At 40.3% G+C, this 18,242-nt stretch overlaps 1 protein-coding gene and 1 long non-coding RNA gene across 13 annotated transcripts in view; one reads left to right on the forward strand and one right to left on the reverse strand.

Moving 5' to 3' along the window:
* Nucleotides 1-116: 116 nt before the first annotated feature.
* LOC103989910 (isocitrate dehydrogenase [NADP], chloroplastic/mitochondrial-like) lies at nucleotides 117-14,147 on the forward strand. 12 transcript variants are annotated; one of them, XR_010497690.1, is made up of 15 exons: nucleotides 117-405; nucleotides 613-656; nucleotides 741-850; nucleotides 1,353-1,390; nucleotides 2,283-2,360; nucleotides 6,064-6,117; nucleotides 6,209-6,310; nucleotides 6,415-6,503; nucleotides 6,584-6,687; nucleotides 7,228-7,296; nucleotides 7,381-7,496; nucleotides 8,249-8,283; nucleotides 8,366-8,403; nucleotides 12,967-13,072; nucleotides 13,741-14,147. XR_010497690.1 is itself a non-coding variant. In XM_065156522.1 (14 exons), exons 1-13 carry the CDS (start codon nucleotides 126-128, stop codon nucleotides 13,249-13,251), a joined length of 1,131 nt encoding a protein of 376 aa, XP_065012594.1. In that variant the 5' UTR covers nucleotides 118-125; the 3' UTR covers nucleotides 13,252-13,296; nucleotides 13,741-14,147. The 12 variants fall into 12 exon arrangements, 3 of the variants coding, with proteins under 3 accessions (XP_065012594.1, XP_065012593.1, XP_065012595.1); XR_010497691.1 differs by lacking the exon at nucleotides 13,741-14,147 and adding an exon at nucleotides 13,240-13,708; XR_010497694.1 differs by having other exon boundaries at nucleotides 118-405; nucleotides 8,391-8,403.
* The window catches only part of LOC108953221 (uncharacterized), a 45,871-nt gene continuing 41,688 nt past the window's right edge, over nucleotides 14,060-18,242 (reverse strand). The window contains exons 2-3 of the long non-coding RNA XR_010497699.1: nucleotides 14,288-14,344; nucleotides 14,060-14,205 (exon numbers count right to left, since the gene is read on the reverse strand). This is a non-coding gene — a long non-coding RNA (uncharacterized LOC108953221). The remainder of the gene's footprint in view (nucleotides 14,206-14,287; nucleotides 14,345-18,242) is intronic.

Genomic DNA, 18,242 nt, shown 5'->3' on the forward strand with positions numbered 1-18,242 from the left:
GAGAAAGAGCATTTACAAGACACCATTATCTCAGATGAGTATGCAATGTTTCCCTCCTGTGTGTAAATCGTCATTTCCCTTATTTATTTATTTTAATGTTTTTGGGGTTGGGGTCAGGCCATCTTATGAACAATGGATCCGCCGCGCACTGCGCTCGCCAAATTGTTTGCTTTGTCATGCGGCGGCTCCTCTCCACCGGGGCCATGTCTTCCTCTTACCCTTATTTGTCGTTCCTACCAGGTAAAAACCCTAGCTCGATCCGCCTCACGCATCAGCGGCGACTCAATGGTGTTCGTTTCTCTTTTCCCACCCGCTTCGTCGTCGTCGGTTCTTCCGTACGCTGCCTTGCCTCCTTCTCACCGGCCGAGCGAATCAAAGTCCACAACCCCATCGTTGAGATGGATGGTGAGCCACATCCCCCTAGTGTGTGTGTGTTTGCTGCTTTTTTTTTTTTTGTTGCTCTCTTGGTTCTTTTCCCGCTTTCAAACGCTTATTCTTCTCTCCTCGTTACGTTCTATCGATATCTTCTTCTATTTTTTCAATTCAGAAAAAAAAAAGAGGTTAAAACCCTACCTATCTGATGTACATCAAAACTTTTTGATGTCTTCTCAGGCGATGAGATGACGAGGGTCATCTGGAGGATGATAAAAGAAAAGGTGTCAATCTTCTCATTCCTCTTATATATCCTGCAAGTCTGGAGTCACTTGGAAATGATTGATTGATTTATTTCCTGACTGCAGCTAATTTTTCCATTTCTCGAATTGGACATCAAGTACTTCGATCTGGGCCTCTTGAGTCGTGATGCCACCGACGATCGGGTAACCGTTGAAAGTGCCGAGGCAACTCTCAAGTAACCTACCACGACCTTCTTTATTGTAGCACTTCCCCTTCCTCCTTCCACTTAAATGATTTATTGTGTTTTCTTACAGTGATAAACTGAATACCAAGTTGTGTATAATTAATGTTCGTGCATATAGGAAACTTGCTTTACCATTTTGTACATGCTTGTATCGATTGGTATATTCAATCTTCCATTTCGCCAGATCTATCGAATTATTTCTCAGAAAGATACGTGGGAACAGTGTTTGCTTAAACTAACATCAGCATGAATTCTGCAGTCCAGCGTACTGTTTCAAAACTTGGGGACTCCATTCAGAAATATACTAACTTGTCAAACTAGTTGGAAACTCCGAGCGTCTGTTTCACTCTTTTGTTGCTAACCCAGTTTTAATTATTCAATTTTTTGGATCTTTAGGCATACCAAGCTTATTGATGTTTTTACATTATGTCTGCATCTTTCCCATTTGGATGTTGTTTAACTTTTTCCTGTGATCTTTTCGTGCAACTTGCAGGCACAATGTTGCTGTGAAATGTGCAACAATTACACCTGGTAGATAATTTGATGCTCTTTTTTATTGCTTTATAAGAATGAGGTGATATCCAATGATGAGATGATATCCAGGATCATCTCATGTGAAATATTTACCTGTTCTGGTTTCATCTTCCTTGTTTCTAGCTTTTAGAAATACTTAGCGTTGGAGGTTATTTGCTAAAAAAAAGAAAAAGATCCGTTATGGCTTTTCATCCATTCATTTTGGAAAATGTATATAAGAACAAGTTTTTGATAAGTTATTTAGAGTTTGGGAGGTTCTATTGTGTTTCATCTGAAATCAATTAAAAGGGGAAAGCAAAATCAGAATGTTGTATTGATATTTACCATGTGTAGAAGGGCTAGAGAAGGGACATTGGTCTAGATTGCTTACATTTGTTTACAGCTTAGGTTGAGGAGTCTATGTAGTCATTACACATGATAGGCTTATGTGTGATTACTAGGAAATTTATAAGTATAGAACTGATGAGCATGATTTAAAGATGATGATTGAAGTTATAGGCTTGCAAACAACGATATACTACTGTTCTGTGAAATGAAGTTTAAAATGTAGGGTTGTAGAGGACTTAAACTATTTTTCAATAATTAATATAATTTGAGGATAACAAAAGCACTGGGGTGAACACTCATTGCACCATGTAGTCCTTAGTTTGTGCAGCTCCTCTAAAATGTATAAATTGAGGATTATACTCTTTGGTTTTTAAAGGGAATTAAAAAAAAAAGGAATGTATAAATTGAGGGTAAGGATGCCTCCACAAAAACCCAGCAGACATGCAGAATTATTTTACTCTTTCTTGTCTAGTGTGGATTTTTTAGCAAGCATTTTTGGCCAACAATGTTTTGGTGTCATTTGTTTTACATGGATTTAATATGACTCTCATTTGACCTGCAGATGAAGCTAGAGTTAAAGAGTTTAAGCTCAAATCTATGTGGAGAAGCCCAAATGGAACAATAAGAAATATTTTAAATGGTTTGCTTTATAGTGCTTGGTTTTGCTATTTGATATTTTTTATATCAGTAATTTCATATACAAATCCACACAATTATCTTTAAAGTCAATTTTACTCCACAATATGGTCATTCTGACTTTCAAAAAACAACTTTTATCTTTTATGTTGGATATGCTTCTTGGAACTTTTGTTATTGGTTAGCATGATTTGTTGCATATGGTTGTCCTCTGCATCTGTTTTCTTGTATTTAAGATCTAGGGAATATATGAGGACTATTCCTTAAACATTGTTAATTTATTTGTTTGCATGAGATTACGGAGTTCTTCTCAACCATTCAACCTAAGAATCCATTCAAGTTTTAATTGGTACCACTACATTTCCCTTATCTTGAGTACACAAGGAGTGCCCTTAAACTTTAACTTAAATTTTTAGGTACTACTAGTTCAACTTGATCTATGATGGCTAATTTTGATTGATTGAATGATTTAGGATCATCTTGGTCAATGATCTTGGTTCATCTCCAGCTATTTCTTGCTTATTTTAATATAAATGTTTGATTCAATTACAACAATAACAACAACAATAGTAACAAAGCCAAAAGTCTTAACTATTTGGATTGACTACATAGGTCTTTTGTCGTCATTGAGATTTGTGAAAGGCCATATGTTTAGTTAAGTTTAAAGTACTTAAATATTTAGTTATAATTTCTATTAGTTGTTTTAGGTTTTCCTCTATCTCTTCTCGTACCACTAACATTGATCATTTCATATTTTCTGACTTTCATATCCGGAGGTCTCCTAAGCACATGCTTATACCATGTTAAACGATTTTCTCTCATCTTATCCTCTATCAAAGCGATACCTAGTCGTTCATGAAAAAAGTATTTCTTTTCTTATCTTTCTTAGTAACTCTACATATTCATCTTAACATTTTTATCTCGGCAATACGAACTTTTTGTATATGTTATTTTTTAATTGCTCAACACTCAGATCTATAAATTATTATTGGTCTCACAACCAAGGTCTGCTATACCGAAACGTACCATCTGATACGAGCGGTACGTACCGGTCTGATAGGTTACCGGTACGCGGACCACCTGGTACCGCTACAGTGCTACAGTATTATACTGTAGCACTGCTACAATATGAAAAAAAATATATAATTGTTCGGTACACCAGGGTGTATCGCTCGGTATGCCCCGATGTACCGCTCGGTACACTGGTATCGTACCCCATACCGAGCTCGGGTCGAAACGCCGGTACGGTACGGTACGACGAACCTTGCTCACAACTATCTTTTAATAATTTTTTTTTAATTTCAAAGGCATCCGATGATCACACAAAATTCTAAATTTGGTTTCAATGTCTTGAGCATGGTTGGTTACTTCAAGTTTGTTTGTAATAGGTTTTTCAACATTTGGTTTTTAGGGACTTTGTTTTTCTTTTCTTGACTACATTGGTGATTTTTAGAATGATCAGTCCAAGGTCATCAAAAGCGTTAGGTGCTATGAGGTGCCAAGCTTCCTTATTGCTTGTGGCACCAAGCTCGTGCCTAGGTCCTTGTCCTAATATAACAAAGTAATTGCCTTATAACAATAAAAAAATATTATAAAAAAATGGATCGCTACATGAGTTTTTATCACTACATATGCAAGATGATTAATACAAAGACATCAAATTATACACATATGACCATTTATAGAACACTCAATTATGACAATGATAATGAAACTAGTCTGTGTCTAAATAACAAAACAAACAAATTTTAAACAAACTAGTTTAAGACATCCAATCATCAAATGAGGTAAATGATTAAATGATTTAATCTTTGGTTTTTTTTTTTCTCATTCATATAAGCCTGTAACTTCTGCTTTGCTTTCAAAGGACACTTTCCTTTTTGCATGATGATTGATTTTAGATTTTCCATTTCATGTTGTTTTGTCTGAAAATGTTCCACCTTTAGTGGTTTTATCACAAAACATACAAGTGGCAGCATTAGGGTCTTTTGGATCATCATCTTTAATGGTTCTTGATGATGATTCCTCTAACGTAGCTTTAGTTACCATTGTATCTAAAATATAGTTTTGATTTCCATGTTAATTTGGATCATCATCTTTATTGTTTCTTGATCATGATTTCTCTAACGTACCTTTGGTTACCATTGTATCTGAATTGTAGTTTTGATTGCCATGTTAATTTGAATGAGAGGAGAGAGGGAGAGGGATCAAAGAGATGGAACAATGGAGATAGGAGAGAAGAGGGAGGTTGGAGGGGAGAAAGTGATAAGAGGGAAGGGAGGGCAATGAGAATGATAGTTGTGGGCGACAAAGTAAGCAGAGAAGAAAAGAGCATATAGGAGGAGAGAAAGGACAAAAGAGGGAAGATAGGATGGTAACAGCAGGTATGAGCCACAGAGAAAGGAGAAGGAGAGGGAGGGGAAGGAGGAGGGGAGAGAAGAAAAAGAGAGTGGTGATGACCTAGGGTGCTGGTCACATGCAAAGGAGAAGGGGAGAGGAGAGAAGAGAGAGAAGATAGGATGGTAACAGCAGGTGCAACCCAGCATTCGCAGAGAGAAAGCAGGAAGAAGATCAAGAAAAGAGGGAGACATACTGGATAAAGAAAGGATGTGTGGCTGATGGCTGAAAATCAAATCTAGGGCATAACATGGGCGTCAAACGTGGAAAATTATGTTCGGATCAAGGGGAAGGGGGGAAGGGAATTGGGTTTGGATCGAGTCGAGGCATTTGGGTCATTGAGTCAACCTATGCAAATGCCTGATATGCCCAGCACCTCAACTTAGCCGTTCGTCTAGGTGGCACCCAGTTGAAAGCATCTTGCCCAAAATCCGCTACGGCACTTGGGCCTCACATCGCCTTGCCCGAGCACCTAGGCGAACACTTGGGAACACTTCTTGGCATCTTTGGTTAGCCAAATAGTTTGACACCAGTACAAAACTTTTATGGATGAATGCAATAAAATTCAATTTCAAAGAAGGTTGTGGCATAAGAATCAAAGGAACTTAAAGTGTCCTGGTCTTTGGACCTTTTTTTTCTTTTATCTTTTATTTAAGTCTATTTCCTGTTTAGCTCGCTAAGGGAAGTCGAAGTAGGAAAGATATAGTTTAATTAGGGGCTAGAGTTGTTGCAATGTCTTGCTATGGTGCTAGTTAACTTCTGACATGGGTCATTAGCTCATACTGCTTGCATTATTTAAATAAATCAGAATAATAATTCACATTTGAGACACAAAACAGGATTGTATTGGTAGCTTGGCATATCGCACATGTTGCACTTACCTGGGGTCAGCCAGTCTACTACCCGGAGTAGGAATCGTTGTTGTTACAGCCTCATTGCATCCGGAAGTAACTCATTTTACTGTTTTAGTTTCGCTCTGTTGGGTACAAAAGTTGATGGTTAGTAATTGCCAATTGTAATGCAGCTTTTAAAGTTTTCTCAGCCATGGATGCATTACACTTGTGGTCATGCATGATATTCAGCTACTGTAAAAAGGAATGGTTGACTAGTAGCCTTCCCTGGCATGGCTTTGTTTGTATTCTCCATGTCATGTCTGTTTTCTGTACTTTTGAGTTTGCACCCCTTGTTTTTGGTACTTAGCATTTTGGTCTACATGTCTGGTACATATTACCTTATGGTTGTCTCTTATGCTTGCTGATCTCTATGTTACTTTTGTTAGCTTGAATCAGTCTTGTTCTAATTCACTTCAGGAACTGTTTTTCGTGAGCCTATTCTTTGCCGCAATGTGCCACGCATTGTTGCTGGTAAAAATGAAATTTTACTTGGTGATAAGTTAATTTTTGTGTGTATGTATGTGTGTGTTTGGAGGTCTTTGCTTATGCTGTATATTTTTAGGTTGGAAGAAACCTACATGTATTGGTAGACATGCATTTGGAGATCAGTATTGCGCTACTGACATGATTGTTAAAGGTCCTGGAAAGCTTAAAATGGTTTTTGGTGAGCTCTAATACTGACTATTGCTGATTTGATTAATTTATTGTTTTCTGTTTGACACATTTAGTGTCTACTTGGTTGATTAGTTAGTTTTTTTGTTAAATTAGTCCCTGCAGATAAAGGTCCACCTGTGGAGCAAGATGTTTATGAGTTTAAAGGCTCTGGTATTGCATTATCTATGTATAATGTAGATGAGGTTTGTCATATATAGTCTTATGTAGGAAATTTTACAGAGATATTCTTTGTTGATCATACAAAATTGGAAACTCTTTTCAGTCCATTCTGGCTTTTGCTGAGTCATCAATGTCCATGGCATTTGCAAAAAAGTGGCCACTTTACTTAAGCACCAAAAATACCATATTGAAGAAATACGATGGCAGGTAGTGTTATCTTTTCTGTGCTAGCTTATTTTCTTACTAATCTATTAGTATCGTATGTTGTTTTTCATGGGGAGATTACGACAATGTGTACCTTTCTGTCAGCATATACCATGTACAGGTACCCCTGTTTTTTCTTCCTAATATGAAGAGCCAATTGTATCATTTCATTTGTAATTAATCTCTCACGCTCTCTCTCTAAACCCTAAACCCCTTTCTCTCTTTGACTGCAAAGTTACATTAGAGAATATGCCTGTCAATGAAGTTGTAACATATAGAAAGTTATACAGATTCTTGCTTGCTTTTATTCTCTATTTCTTCGATTTGTTAGTGTCCTTATTGCAAAGCTCAATGAATAATCGTACCATAATTTAAATTGTCCTCACAAATTGTGAAGCTCAGCTATAGAAAATATGTCTGTCAGCAATGTGGAATTTTCATGCTCAGGATGCAATATATATCCAAAAATCTGGTTTTGTCCTTTTAAAATTTGGAACTTTAGGCATCTAAGATATACAGAATGAGACATTTGAAATATTGTAGGTTTAAGGACATTTTTCAGGAGGTTTATGAAGAAAAATGGAAGTCAAAGTTCGAAGAACAATCAATATGGTGGGAACATCTGTTCTAAGTATTTCACCTTTTTTGCTTAATAAGTCTTAAATTGATGTCTAATAATTGTCTTCCTGTTATCAGGTATGAGCATAGGCTGATTGATGACATGGTAGCTTATGCATTGAAAAGCAGTGGTGGTTATGTGTGGGCCTGCAAAAATTATGATGGAGATGTCCAGAGCAATTTCCTCGCCCAAGGTCTTACTTTTGAATTTATGATCTTATTATAACAGTAGTTAATATATTGGTATCAAATTCCTGTATTCCAAATATGTTTTACTTTTCACATATTATTTTAACTAAAGTATAGGGGTAGTAGCACAAGTGTCATAGGAAAGAATCAAATTGAAACTTGAAACATATCCTCAACCTTGTTAGGTAACATGAGTGAAAAAGTTCATGTTAACTAGGAGTCATGATTCTACTTTTGTTGTGATTGATTGATTTAACAAGATCACTCACTTTATGCCTTTATCCATGCAAAAAAAACTGCAGATGCTTCTCGTGTAGTCAAATTGTTCATGAACGAAATTAAATTCACAAGATATTTTTGGAAAATTTTGAACATAATGTTATAGCATTCTGCAGCATATAACCCTAAAACTAAGGTGATTAATAGGAAAAAGAATTCAACACTTCCGTTTTACATTATTTTTAGTGGCTCTACTGTGCGAGACCTTAAACTAATCAATGGAACAATGGCATTGAGTTTCATAACCTTACAATATCTTGCAAGAGAACTCTATGATCTTTATCAATTGAACTTGGGCGAAAATCATAGATGTCCTCGTGATTGTTATTGATTTGAGTTTTGTAGGTTGGGTTGCCCATGATCTGTGTTGTTAAACCTTTTATTGTTTGGCAGTTGGACAGTTTTTTTCCAATGCCCTTTTGTTCAACTTAAATTATTCTCAATAATATGATGTTTTAAGATTTATTTGTTGTTGCAGGATTTGGTTCATTGGGCTTGATGACGTCTGTATTGGTAATTACCAAAGTTTAATTGCTCTAGTTTCAGTCTCTACTTATCCCATGTATAGGTAACAATGATTGTAAGATAATTATAGTTATCATCTGATGGGAAAACATTAGAAGCTGAAGCAGCACACTGACACGGACTTAGCTGGTTTTGCCTAAGTCGTGCGGCACCCTTGCGTGTCCGTCCGCAAAGGTCAGCCTCCCCGAAGCCTCCCATTGTCCCTTAGGACCATCAAAAGAGAGAACGGGTTAGAGAGAACGCCTCAAACGAGATCCACAAGCAAACATGTCCGAAAAACACTTCATAGACAATGCAAATTACAAACAGACTTTACAAGCTCTGAACAGTGGCACAACAAAGGGTAAAATGGTCCATTACAGACCGAAAAGCTCTCTCACGTGTCCACATGACACAACCTTTATTTACAAGCCTAAAGAGGCCACCAACCCAACTAAAATGGGACTTATAAGCCTTCGGCCGCCCCTTTACATTCTGTACAGGGCATGAACATGCCAAAAGACACGGACACACATAAGCATTACATCCAACGTCTTGTGGAGAAGTTTGTCCGTGACATTCTCCCCCACTTATCCCTTCGACGTCCTCGTCGAAGCCTTTGTGAACACTGCAACTCTTCGCCTTTGCTGAGTCTTCAATCTTCTGCTCCAGCTGCAATGCGCCTCCTGGCTCCCAGCTGCTCTCCGCTGCTGTTTTTGAGTAGTCGAACCTTTGATCCGCCATGCTTCTTCAACTCGCCAATGTCTCTGACTCTGGTGTGGGGTTGGTTGAGTTGTGTTGATCCTCGTTGATTCCTGCGGATCCACCAAATGAAGGAAAAGACCATCCTTACTGCGCCAGTCTCTCAAAATTTCCACATGCTGCTTGAACTGGGTGGATGCTTGTTGGAGCTTTTAACGAGCATCGCCTCGCAAACTTCTGAAATTTTGGGTCCTTCCTCCACAAAATCTGCTCATTGACTCTTCTTTCAGTTAGTTGTCATATCCAAGTAGGTTCGCATCACTTCCGCTTTCGATTGGCATTTCGTTGGGAAATGAAGCGGACAATCTACTCTCAGTAGCACTGATCACCGTTGGTGAGGATTTGACAACTATTGTCTTCCATTATCTTCGAAGGGTCTTTGAACTTGTGCAGAGCTCCTCTGCTGGATAGATAAGAGAATTGGGGTACTCGGTTTCGCCCATTCTCTTAAGAGTTGAGAAGGCAAAGGTTACTTGAATTCGCCCGCCTCCTCGAGGTTGTACTTCATGCATCGAGCTGGTTACTGGTATTCGCCTGCTCTTTGCTCACACTTCTGAAGCACTTGAAGTGTTTGCACTCCTTGCGTTGAGTTAGTTACTGTGATTCACCTTCTCAAAGCCATTGAACTTCTGGAATGCAGGAAGTTTCCACCCCAACTTGGAGTAATTCTCTAATAGATGAGGTCACCTCTGGGATTGTACCGTCTTCTCCATCAACCCTGCCGCCTACTCCACTGAGTAGCAAAGGTACAGCACCGCGTACTGCTTGCTTCGTTCCTTGGTCGTGCACTCTTGCATGACCCGAAGTCCTTCACTTACGGCTATCTTGATGAGAAACTTGTTGACACCGGTCTTACGAAGTTTCTTGGCCTCTGCCCTTCAGCCTTGTCTCGGTACTTGGAGATTGCCTCTGCATACTCCACCTCCTCGGCCCCTTTCACGACCAAACGCTCTCCCTCCGTGAGAGCAAGGGATCAATGACTTTGACGGAAGTCCCGCCTCTGCGGTACCATGGCGCTGCCATGCCCATGGCCCTACTATCCGTCGCCTCGCATCTGAATCCCTTTTCTTCACGATCAGTAGAGATGTCTCCGTGGCACTCCTCTGAGTCCACCTCCATTCTAACTGATTGCTTGACTTTGGGTAGCTAAGTCCCTCTGGACTCATCGTCGCTTCCTCGCCCCTTTCGACCCCCTGCTCCAACACCTCCGTGTTCTCCAAGCAGTCTGTTTAGTCGATGGAAAGACAGACTGCAACTCCCATGCATGGCCTCTGCCATCGCATTGTAGGGTTTGCACCGATTCTGTTCTCCATAGCTTCCTTGGTAGCAACGTTCGCTTACTCGGCCTTGTCCTCTGACTTGCCGGGCTCCCTTAAGCGAATATGAGCTCTGGAGCAGTCCAACTCTCCAGCTGCTTCGATCATACCTCTGCATGATCAAGTCCCTCCCATGGGACTCCCTGGTACTTGCATACGAACAAAACCCTTGGTGGAACCCAGCCCCCATATGCTGATGACCAAGGTTTTCATCCGATGCTAAATTCGGTGCACGCCCGGAAGACCCGCCTCTGCGGTACCATGGCCTTCACTCCTTGAATCCATAGCCCTTCTTGCCGTCGTGTTGTTCACCAAAGCGGAGCTCCCAGTAGCTCCCGATCATACCTCCATATGATCACATCCCTCACGGGACAAGGTCGTGTGTATCGCATTGCCATCGAACTGTTCCACCACGATCCGCTGCACCATGTCGCCTCCTGGTGACATCTCCATTGCATTCTGATCCTTGTGGAATAAACTCGAATTGTGAACCCTCCGCTGTGTGGCCTCTGCCAATACATCGCAGGGTCTCCTCCACCTTCGATTTTGTTCGCTCCTTTGGCAATCGATCTTCATCCACCCACTCTTGGGTCACACCTAGATGAAGCACCGCTCTAGGACAGTCCGTCGCCTAGTAGCTCCCGAAGTCCGCCGACTTCGCTGTAATTTGTGCACTATTGCCTGGATCCTGGGCCTCTGCCCCTACCAGCACAATCTCTGCTGCGCACCGCTTCCTTCCTAGCAACTCGAATGGCAACACTGTGGCATATTCTTCAAGAGTACCCGCCTCTGCGTCCTCTTGCCCCGTGCTAAGGCCTTCTGAACTCAACTTCGCCTCCGCAAATTGAGTCGCCTTAGTTCCTTCATCAAATGCTCCTCCGAGATAAGGTGCATGTGCCCCGAAGCTCCCTTCGTCTTTGGCACCATGCAAGATGAGTCCACTCCGTCAGAATGAAGGACCCATGGAACAACATGATCCTGCTCTTGCCTCTGCAAGAGCTCATGTCCTTGACCTCTGTCTAAGAAAAGCACTGTGCCTCTGCTCCATGTTCCAACTTCTCTGCTGGCTCCCTTCATGCGGCTTGGGTACTTCGCCAAGTTACACCCAAGTTGTTCCGCTCCTCGTTTTTGCATTGAGTCGATGGTGGCCCTCGCGCCCACCATTCCACGGGTCAGCCCTCCCTTGAGTCCGATCTCCACATCGACTCCAAGTGTGCCTTCATTTGTGTTGCTCCCCCACTTGATCTCGCAATGCATCCACCAATGCATTCTCTCAAGCGAGATCATGCGACGACTCCTCGCCGCTTGCTCAGTCCATTGAGCTTCGTGGAGTTGTTGTTTATTGAGGTACTCCTCCTCAACATGTGAAGTCCGTCTCACATGATTCTCCCTCTGGAGAGCCGGGACTTATCCCTCCTGGATAACTATCCCAATGGAGCAACATCTCTCTTCGTTTCGGAGACCACCATCCCCTTGGACTACTCCGATCTGCTGAACAAACTGTGCATTGTTCTGCCTCCTGCAAACGCACTTGCTAGATTGCGACTCCCCGTCAATACAGCCCCCACTGCACCCCTCAAGGTCTAGCAACATGCTGAACTCATTGCACACTTCAGCCGCCTACGGACGTATCCTTCACATGCCGAAGAGAAAGTTTCAATGCTCCATGGTGCCGAGTCTCGGCCGCCTTGGGATGGCCACGAACATTCCGTCGTCCGCATACAAGCCCATGCATGAGTACCAAATTCTTCGAGTTAGCAATTCCCCTCACCTCTGTGAGCTTTGCATAACTCTTTTGGTCGTTGAGCAACTCATTCCACCTTGGATGGTCTCATTCTTGCCAAGCGCCTCGCTTGCCTAGAGCACCATCAAGTATAGTTGTCAACGTTGAGCCGTAGCTCAAACTCAGCCATCCCAACCTTTGTGCGCTCCAAATTCTTCCAAGCTTGCCTGTTCTCGTGGTGCCTCTTGCGCGAAGGGTTGGCCATTCCTCTGAATGCCAATCTCGGATGCCCGCTCCTCTGAGCGACTCCTTTCCCTACATCTCCTTGCCCGTTTTCCCTCAAACGGTCGCGCGTGTGCTGACTGCCCTCAACGCAGCCCCGCTAGGTCCCCCACGTTTGCATGTCAAGTGTTTCTATGAGTGCTTGTCCCGCTCTGATACCATATGACACGGACTTAGCTGGTTTTGCCTAAGTCGTGCGGCACCCTTGCGTGTCCGTCCGCAAAGGTCAGCCTCCCCGAAGCCTCCCATTGTCCCTTAGGACCATCAAAAGAGAGAACGGGTTAGAGAGAACGCCTCAAACGAGATCCACAAGCAAACATGTCCGAAAAACACTTCATAGACAATGCAAATTACAAACAGACTTTACAAGCTCTGAACAGTGGCACAACAAAGGGTAAAATGGTCCATTACAGACCGAAAAGCTCTCTCACGTGTCCACATGACACAACCTTTATTTACAAGCCTAAAGAGGCCACCAACCCAACTAAAATGGGACTTATAAGCCTTCGGCCGCCCCTTTACATTCTGTACAGGGCATGAACATGCCAAAAGACACGGACACACATAAGCATTACATCCAACGTCTTGTGGAGAAGTTTGTCCGTGACAACACGGGACTGTGACTTGACATTTTAGGCTACATCAGAGAGGACAAGAGACTAGCACGAACAGTATTGCATCCACATTTGCATGGACACGACCGTCTTGAACACAGGTACTTGTAATTTTTCAAAACTCTATTGGAACAAAATTTTATGGAAGGCCTGACTTTCTGAAACGGGCATGAAATTTACCTTGAAATTGAGAATATGTGCATTATTTGTCTTTAGATGCTTTTGGTTAGCTCCCTGGTCTTGACATCTGAGGTCGGATTTTCTGCAGGGCAGAGCTTGATAAACATGAAAAACTACAAGACTTTGTCCAGAAACACTTGGAAAGGTTGAAGAAACTGACTCTTAACTAGGAATTGCAGAAGCATTGTAATTCAATTGAAAAAGAAAAACTAGCATGACGGAACATGTTCCTTAAATGAGAAAAGATTGGGAAAGCAAAGAAAGGAAAATAAATGCAAGGCAGTATACCTTTTAAAACAAACCATAATCGATAGATAAATACTTTTTGTTTTGGATATTTGATTTGTGATGGTTTTTCACAATCATGCAAATACAAGAAAACAGTTGACTTTTCCTTCAAGGTTGCTGTTATCCTCATCTTGACTCTCAGATGAAGTATGCAAGGTTGCTGTAAGATCCACGAAATATGTTTAGTTCATTTAGTATATATGGAGTCTAAGATCTCATATAGGCACATGGTTTTATCTTTTGTGCACGAGTGATTGCTCTTTTCTCAATTGTGCTTTGTCTTCATTTATTTCTTTTGCAGAGTGTCCAGAGAATTCTACTTGAACACCGAGGAGTTTGTTGATGCTGTTGCTCAGAACCTTAAAGAGAAGATCCAAGTAGCAGCAATTATTTAAATGCTTTGTTAATTTTCAAGATGGATGACGTGTTTTCTCAAAAAAAAAAAAAAGGAAAAAAAGAGAGAAAAGGAGGAGTTGGATTTGAAGAGTAAGTAAAAAAGTTACAGCATCTGATGAGCATGAAGGCTATTAATAATGAGGTTTTGTCTATGCAGCAGACAGACGGATTAAGTGAAGTGGACGTATTCCATGTTCCAACTCCTCGGGACAACAAGACATGTTCCAACTCCTCGGGACAACAAGACGCTTGATGAAAGAAGTGGAGAAACCACATCTTGAGAAAATTAAATCTTGAACCAACCATTTGTCACGCGGATCATTCTTTTTCTATAAATTGGATGACAATATAATCCGGAAAAGTAGGAAACCTGCACAAGCACAAATATTATGTCATGATATATTATTTCTCTAGTTAAATGCCAGATAAGGACTAAAGGTGCAAATGCTAACCTCCTACTAGAGTCGCCAATGAAGGCTTGGGCATGATGCTCGGCTCGGATGAGCTTTCTGCGATGGGTCAAAAACATCGACCTTCAGTCATGAACAGCAATAAAACTCCCAAGTGTAAACATAATCTAAAAAAGTTGTTGTATTGGGTGCGTATGTGTGTTGTGTGTGTGTATATGTGTGTTGTGTATGTGTGTAATGTGTGTTGTGAGTTGTGAATGCTGTGTGTTTTGTGTTTGTGTATGTGTATGTGTGTGTTTGTGTATTGTGTGTAGTGTGTGTTGTGTGTATGTATGTGTGTTGTGTTGTGAATGCTGTGTGTTTTATGTTTTGTGTTTTGTATTGTGTATATGTGTGTAAAGAATGTTATGTTGTGTTGTGTGCGTATGTGTGGTATGAATGTGATGTGTGTTGTATGTGTGTGTTGTGTGTATGTGTGTTGTGAATGGCATGTGTGTTGTGTGTGTATGTGTTGTGAATGGTATGTGTTGTGTGTGTATGTATTGTGTCATGTGTTGTGTGTGTATGTATTGTGTCATATGTTGTATGTGTGTGTGTGTATTGTGTTGTATGTGTTGTGTTATGTGTGTATTATGCTATGTGTATGTGTGTTGTGAATGGTACGAGTATGTATTGTGTGTGTATATGTTGTATGTGTGTGTTGTGTGTGTATTGTGTTGTGTTGTGTGTGTGTTGTGTATGTTGTGCGGGTGTTGTGTACGTGTGTTATATTGTGTGTATATGTGTTGTGTTGTGAATTTTATGTGCATGCATGTTGTATGTGTGTTGTATTTGTGTGGGTGTTATGTGCTTGTGTTGTGTATTATGAATGTTATGTGTGTTGTGAATGCTGTGTTGTGTATATGTATGTTTATTGTGTGTTGTGTGTGTGTTATATGTGTGTGTATTGTGTGTGTTGCCTTCTGAGGACGATGTTGCTGTTACTGGGAGAAGGATGAGGTGGAACCACCACCATGACCATGTCAATATCAACAACAAAGAGAACATGTGACGATGAAGTCGGAGGAAATTTGCCATGTCTGAGGATGCAGCTTCTGTGGCGATTTGTTTGAGGACGATGAGTCGGGGCTTCGAGGTGGACATGCAAAAATATGCAAGCCACCGCCAAAAATGATAAAAAAAATACCTCCCGATGATAGTTCATTCAAACAAGAAACCCTATTACCTCACAGCACGTCACACATTCGGAATATTGAGTACCAACTAGAGAGAATATAAAGCCAGACTCGAGTCATAAGACTCAACTTATTTGCTTTCCAGCAAAATAACAAAGACCAAGCTTCATAACATACAGCCAAAGCAGCAAACAAGCAGAGTAGCAATGTATGAGACACCCAAGTTCTAACAGTGACATTAAAATAGCACAATATTTCTCATCAAAAAGGTGGCACGAACCTTTGTCAAACATATGCACATACATAACTCATGGTAGCATAAGATACTGATAATGTCACACAATACGCTCAAGCGTCATTTCGAAGAAAAATGCATATGCTAGGGTCATATAACGTATTTGTGCAAAGAGAACAGATTATCCGAAAAAGAGAGAAGCAAACAACAACTACATGCACACTTCCTTTAGATGCCTCATTACTTCAAACAATAATGACGCATCAAAACTTGAAATTGCTTTGAAAGTATAGCTCCATGAAAAAGTGATAAAAAAAATACCTACCGATGATAGTTCATTCAAACAAGAAACCCTATTACCTCACAGCACGTCACACATTCGGAATATTGAGTACCAACTAGAGAGAATATGAAGCCAGACTCGAGTCATAAGACTCAACTTATTTGCTTTCCAGCAAAATAACAAAGACCAAGCTTCATAACATACATCCAAAGAAGCAAACAACCCGAGTAGCAATGCATGAGACACCCAAGTTCTAATAGTGGCATTAAAATAGCACAATATTTCTCATCAAAAAGGTGACACGAACCTGTGTCAAACATATGCAACATAGCATAACTCATGGTAGCATAAGATACTGATAATGTCACACAGTACGCTCAAGCGTCATTTCAAGGAGAAAAGCATATGCTAGGGTCATATAACGTATTTGTGCAAAGAGAACAGATTATCCGAAAAAGAGATAAGCAACCAACAACTACATGCACACTTCCTTTAGATACCTCATTACTTCAAACAATAATGACGCATCAAAACTTGAAATTGCTTTGCAAGTATAGCTCCATGAAAAAGTGATAAAAAAAATAACTCTCAATGATAGTTCATTCAAACAAGAAACCCTATTACCTCACAGCACGTCACACATTCGGAATATTGAGTACCAACTAGAGAGAATATAAAGCCAGACTCGAGTCATAAGACTCAACTTATTTGCTTTCCAGCAAAATAACAAAGACCAAGCTTCATAACATATAGCCAAAGCAGCAAACAACCTGAGTAGCAATGCATGAGACACCCAAGTTCTAACAGTGGCATTAAAATAGCACAATATTTCTCATCAAAAAGGTGACACGAACCTGTGTAAAACATATGCAACATAGCATAACTCATGGTAGTATAAGATACTGATAATGCCACACAATACGTTCAATCGTCATTTCAAAGAAAAAGCATATGTTAGGGTGCTATAACGTATGTGTGCAAAGAGAACAGATTATCTGAAAAAGAGAGAAGCAACCAACAACTACATGCACACTTCCTTTAGATGCCTCATTGCTTTAAACAATAATGGCGCATCGAAACATGAAATTGCTTTGCAAGTATAGCTTCATGAAAAAGTGATAAAAAAATACCTCCCAGTGATAGTTTATTCAAACAAGAAACCCAATTACCTCACAATATGTCACAGACTCTACATATTGAGTACTAACTAGAGAGAATATGAAACAAGGCTCAAGTCATAAGTTTCAACTTATTTACCTTCCAACCAAATAACAAAGACCCAGCTTCATAACATACAGCCAATGCAACAAACAACCGGAGTAGCACATACCATTTCGCTCGACAGTAGAGACTGATTGTTTGTGTGTGTGAGACCTACTTGCACTTCTTCAATACAAGCATTGTTGGTCTTAAATATTTGATGATGTCAATACAAGCATATGCTAGGGTGCTATAACATATGTATGCAAAGAGAACATATTATCTGAAAAAGATAGAAGCAACCAACAACTACCTGCACACTTCCTTTAGATGCCTCATTGCTTCAAACAATAATGACGCATCCAAACATGAAATTGCTTTGCAAGTATAACTCAACGAAAAAGTGATAAAAATATATCTCCCAATGATAATTCATTCAAACAAGAAACCCTATTACCTCACAGAACATCACACATTCTGCATATTGAGTACCAACTAAAGAGAATATGAAGCCAGACTCGAGTCATAAGTCTCACTTATTTACTTTTCAACCAAATAACAAAGACCAAGCTTCATAACATACAGCCAAAGCAGCAAACAAGCAGAGTAGCAATGTATGAGACACCCAAGTTCTAACATTGGCATTAAAATAGCACAATATTTCTCATCAAAAAGGTGGCACGAACCTTTGTCAAACATATGCACATAGCATAACTCATGGTAGCATAAGATACTGATAATGTCACACAATACGCTCAAGCGTCATTTAAAGGAAAAAAGCATATGCTAGGGTCATAAAACGTATTTGTGCAAAGAGAACTGATTATCCGAAAAAGAGAGAAGCAACCAACAACTACATGCACACTTCCTTTAGATGCCTCATTACTTCAAACAATAATGACGCATCAAAACTGGAAATTGCTTTGCAAGTATAGCTCCATGAAAAAGTGATAAAAAAAATACCTCCCAATGATAGTTCATTCAAACAAGAAACCCTATTACCTCACAGCACGTCACACATTCGGAATATTGAGTACCAACTAGAGAGAATATGAAGCCAGACTCGAGTCATAAGACTCAACTTATTTGCTTTCCAGCAAAATA

Source organism: Musa acuminata, chromosome BXJ3-6, assembly GCF_036884655.1.
Source record: "Musa acuminata AAA Group cultivar baxijiao chromosome BXJ3-6, Cavendish_Baxijiao_AAA, whole genome shotgun sequence".
NCBI lineage: Eukaryota > Viridiplantae > Streptophyta > Magnoliopsida > Zingiberales > Musaceae > Musa > Musa acuminata.

Coding starts and splice junctions, on each gene's coding strand:
- LOC103989910 (XM_065156521.1), top strand. CDS start 126: ATGAACAATGGATCCGCCGCGCACTGCGCTCGCCAAATTGTTTGCTTT. Junction 1,391..2,282: donor ATGTGCAACAATTACACCTG/GTAGATAATTTG, acceptor TTTGACCTGCAG/ATGAAGCTAGAGTTAAAGAG. Junction 6,504..6,583: donor CTATGTATAATGTAGATGAG/GTTTGTCATATA, acceptor AACTCTTTTCAG/TCCATTCTGGCTTTTGCTGA.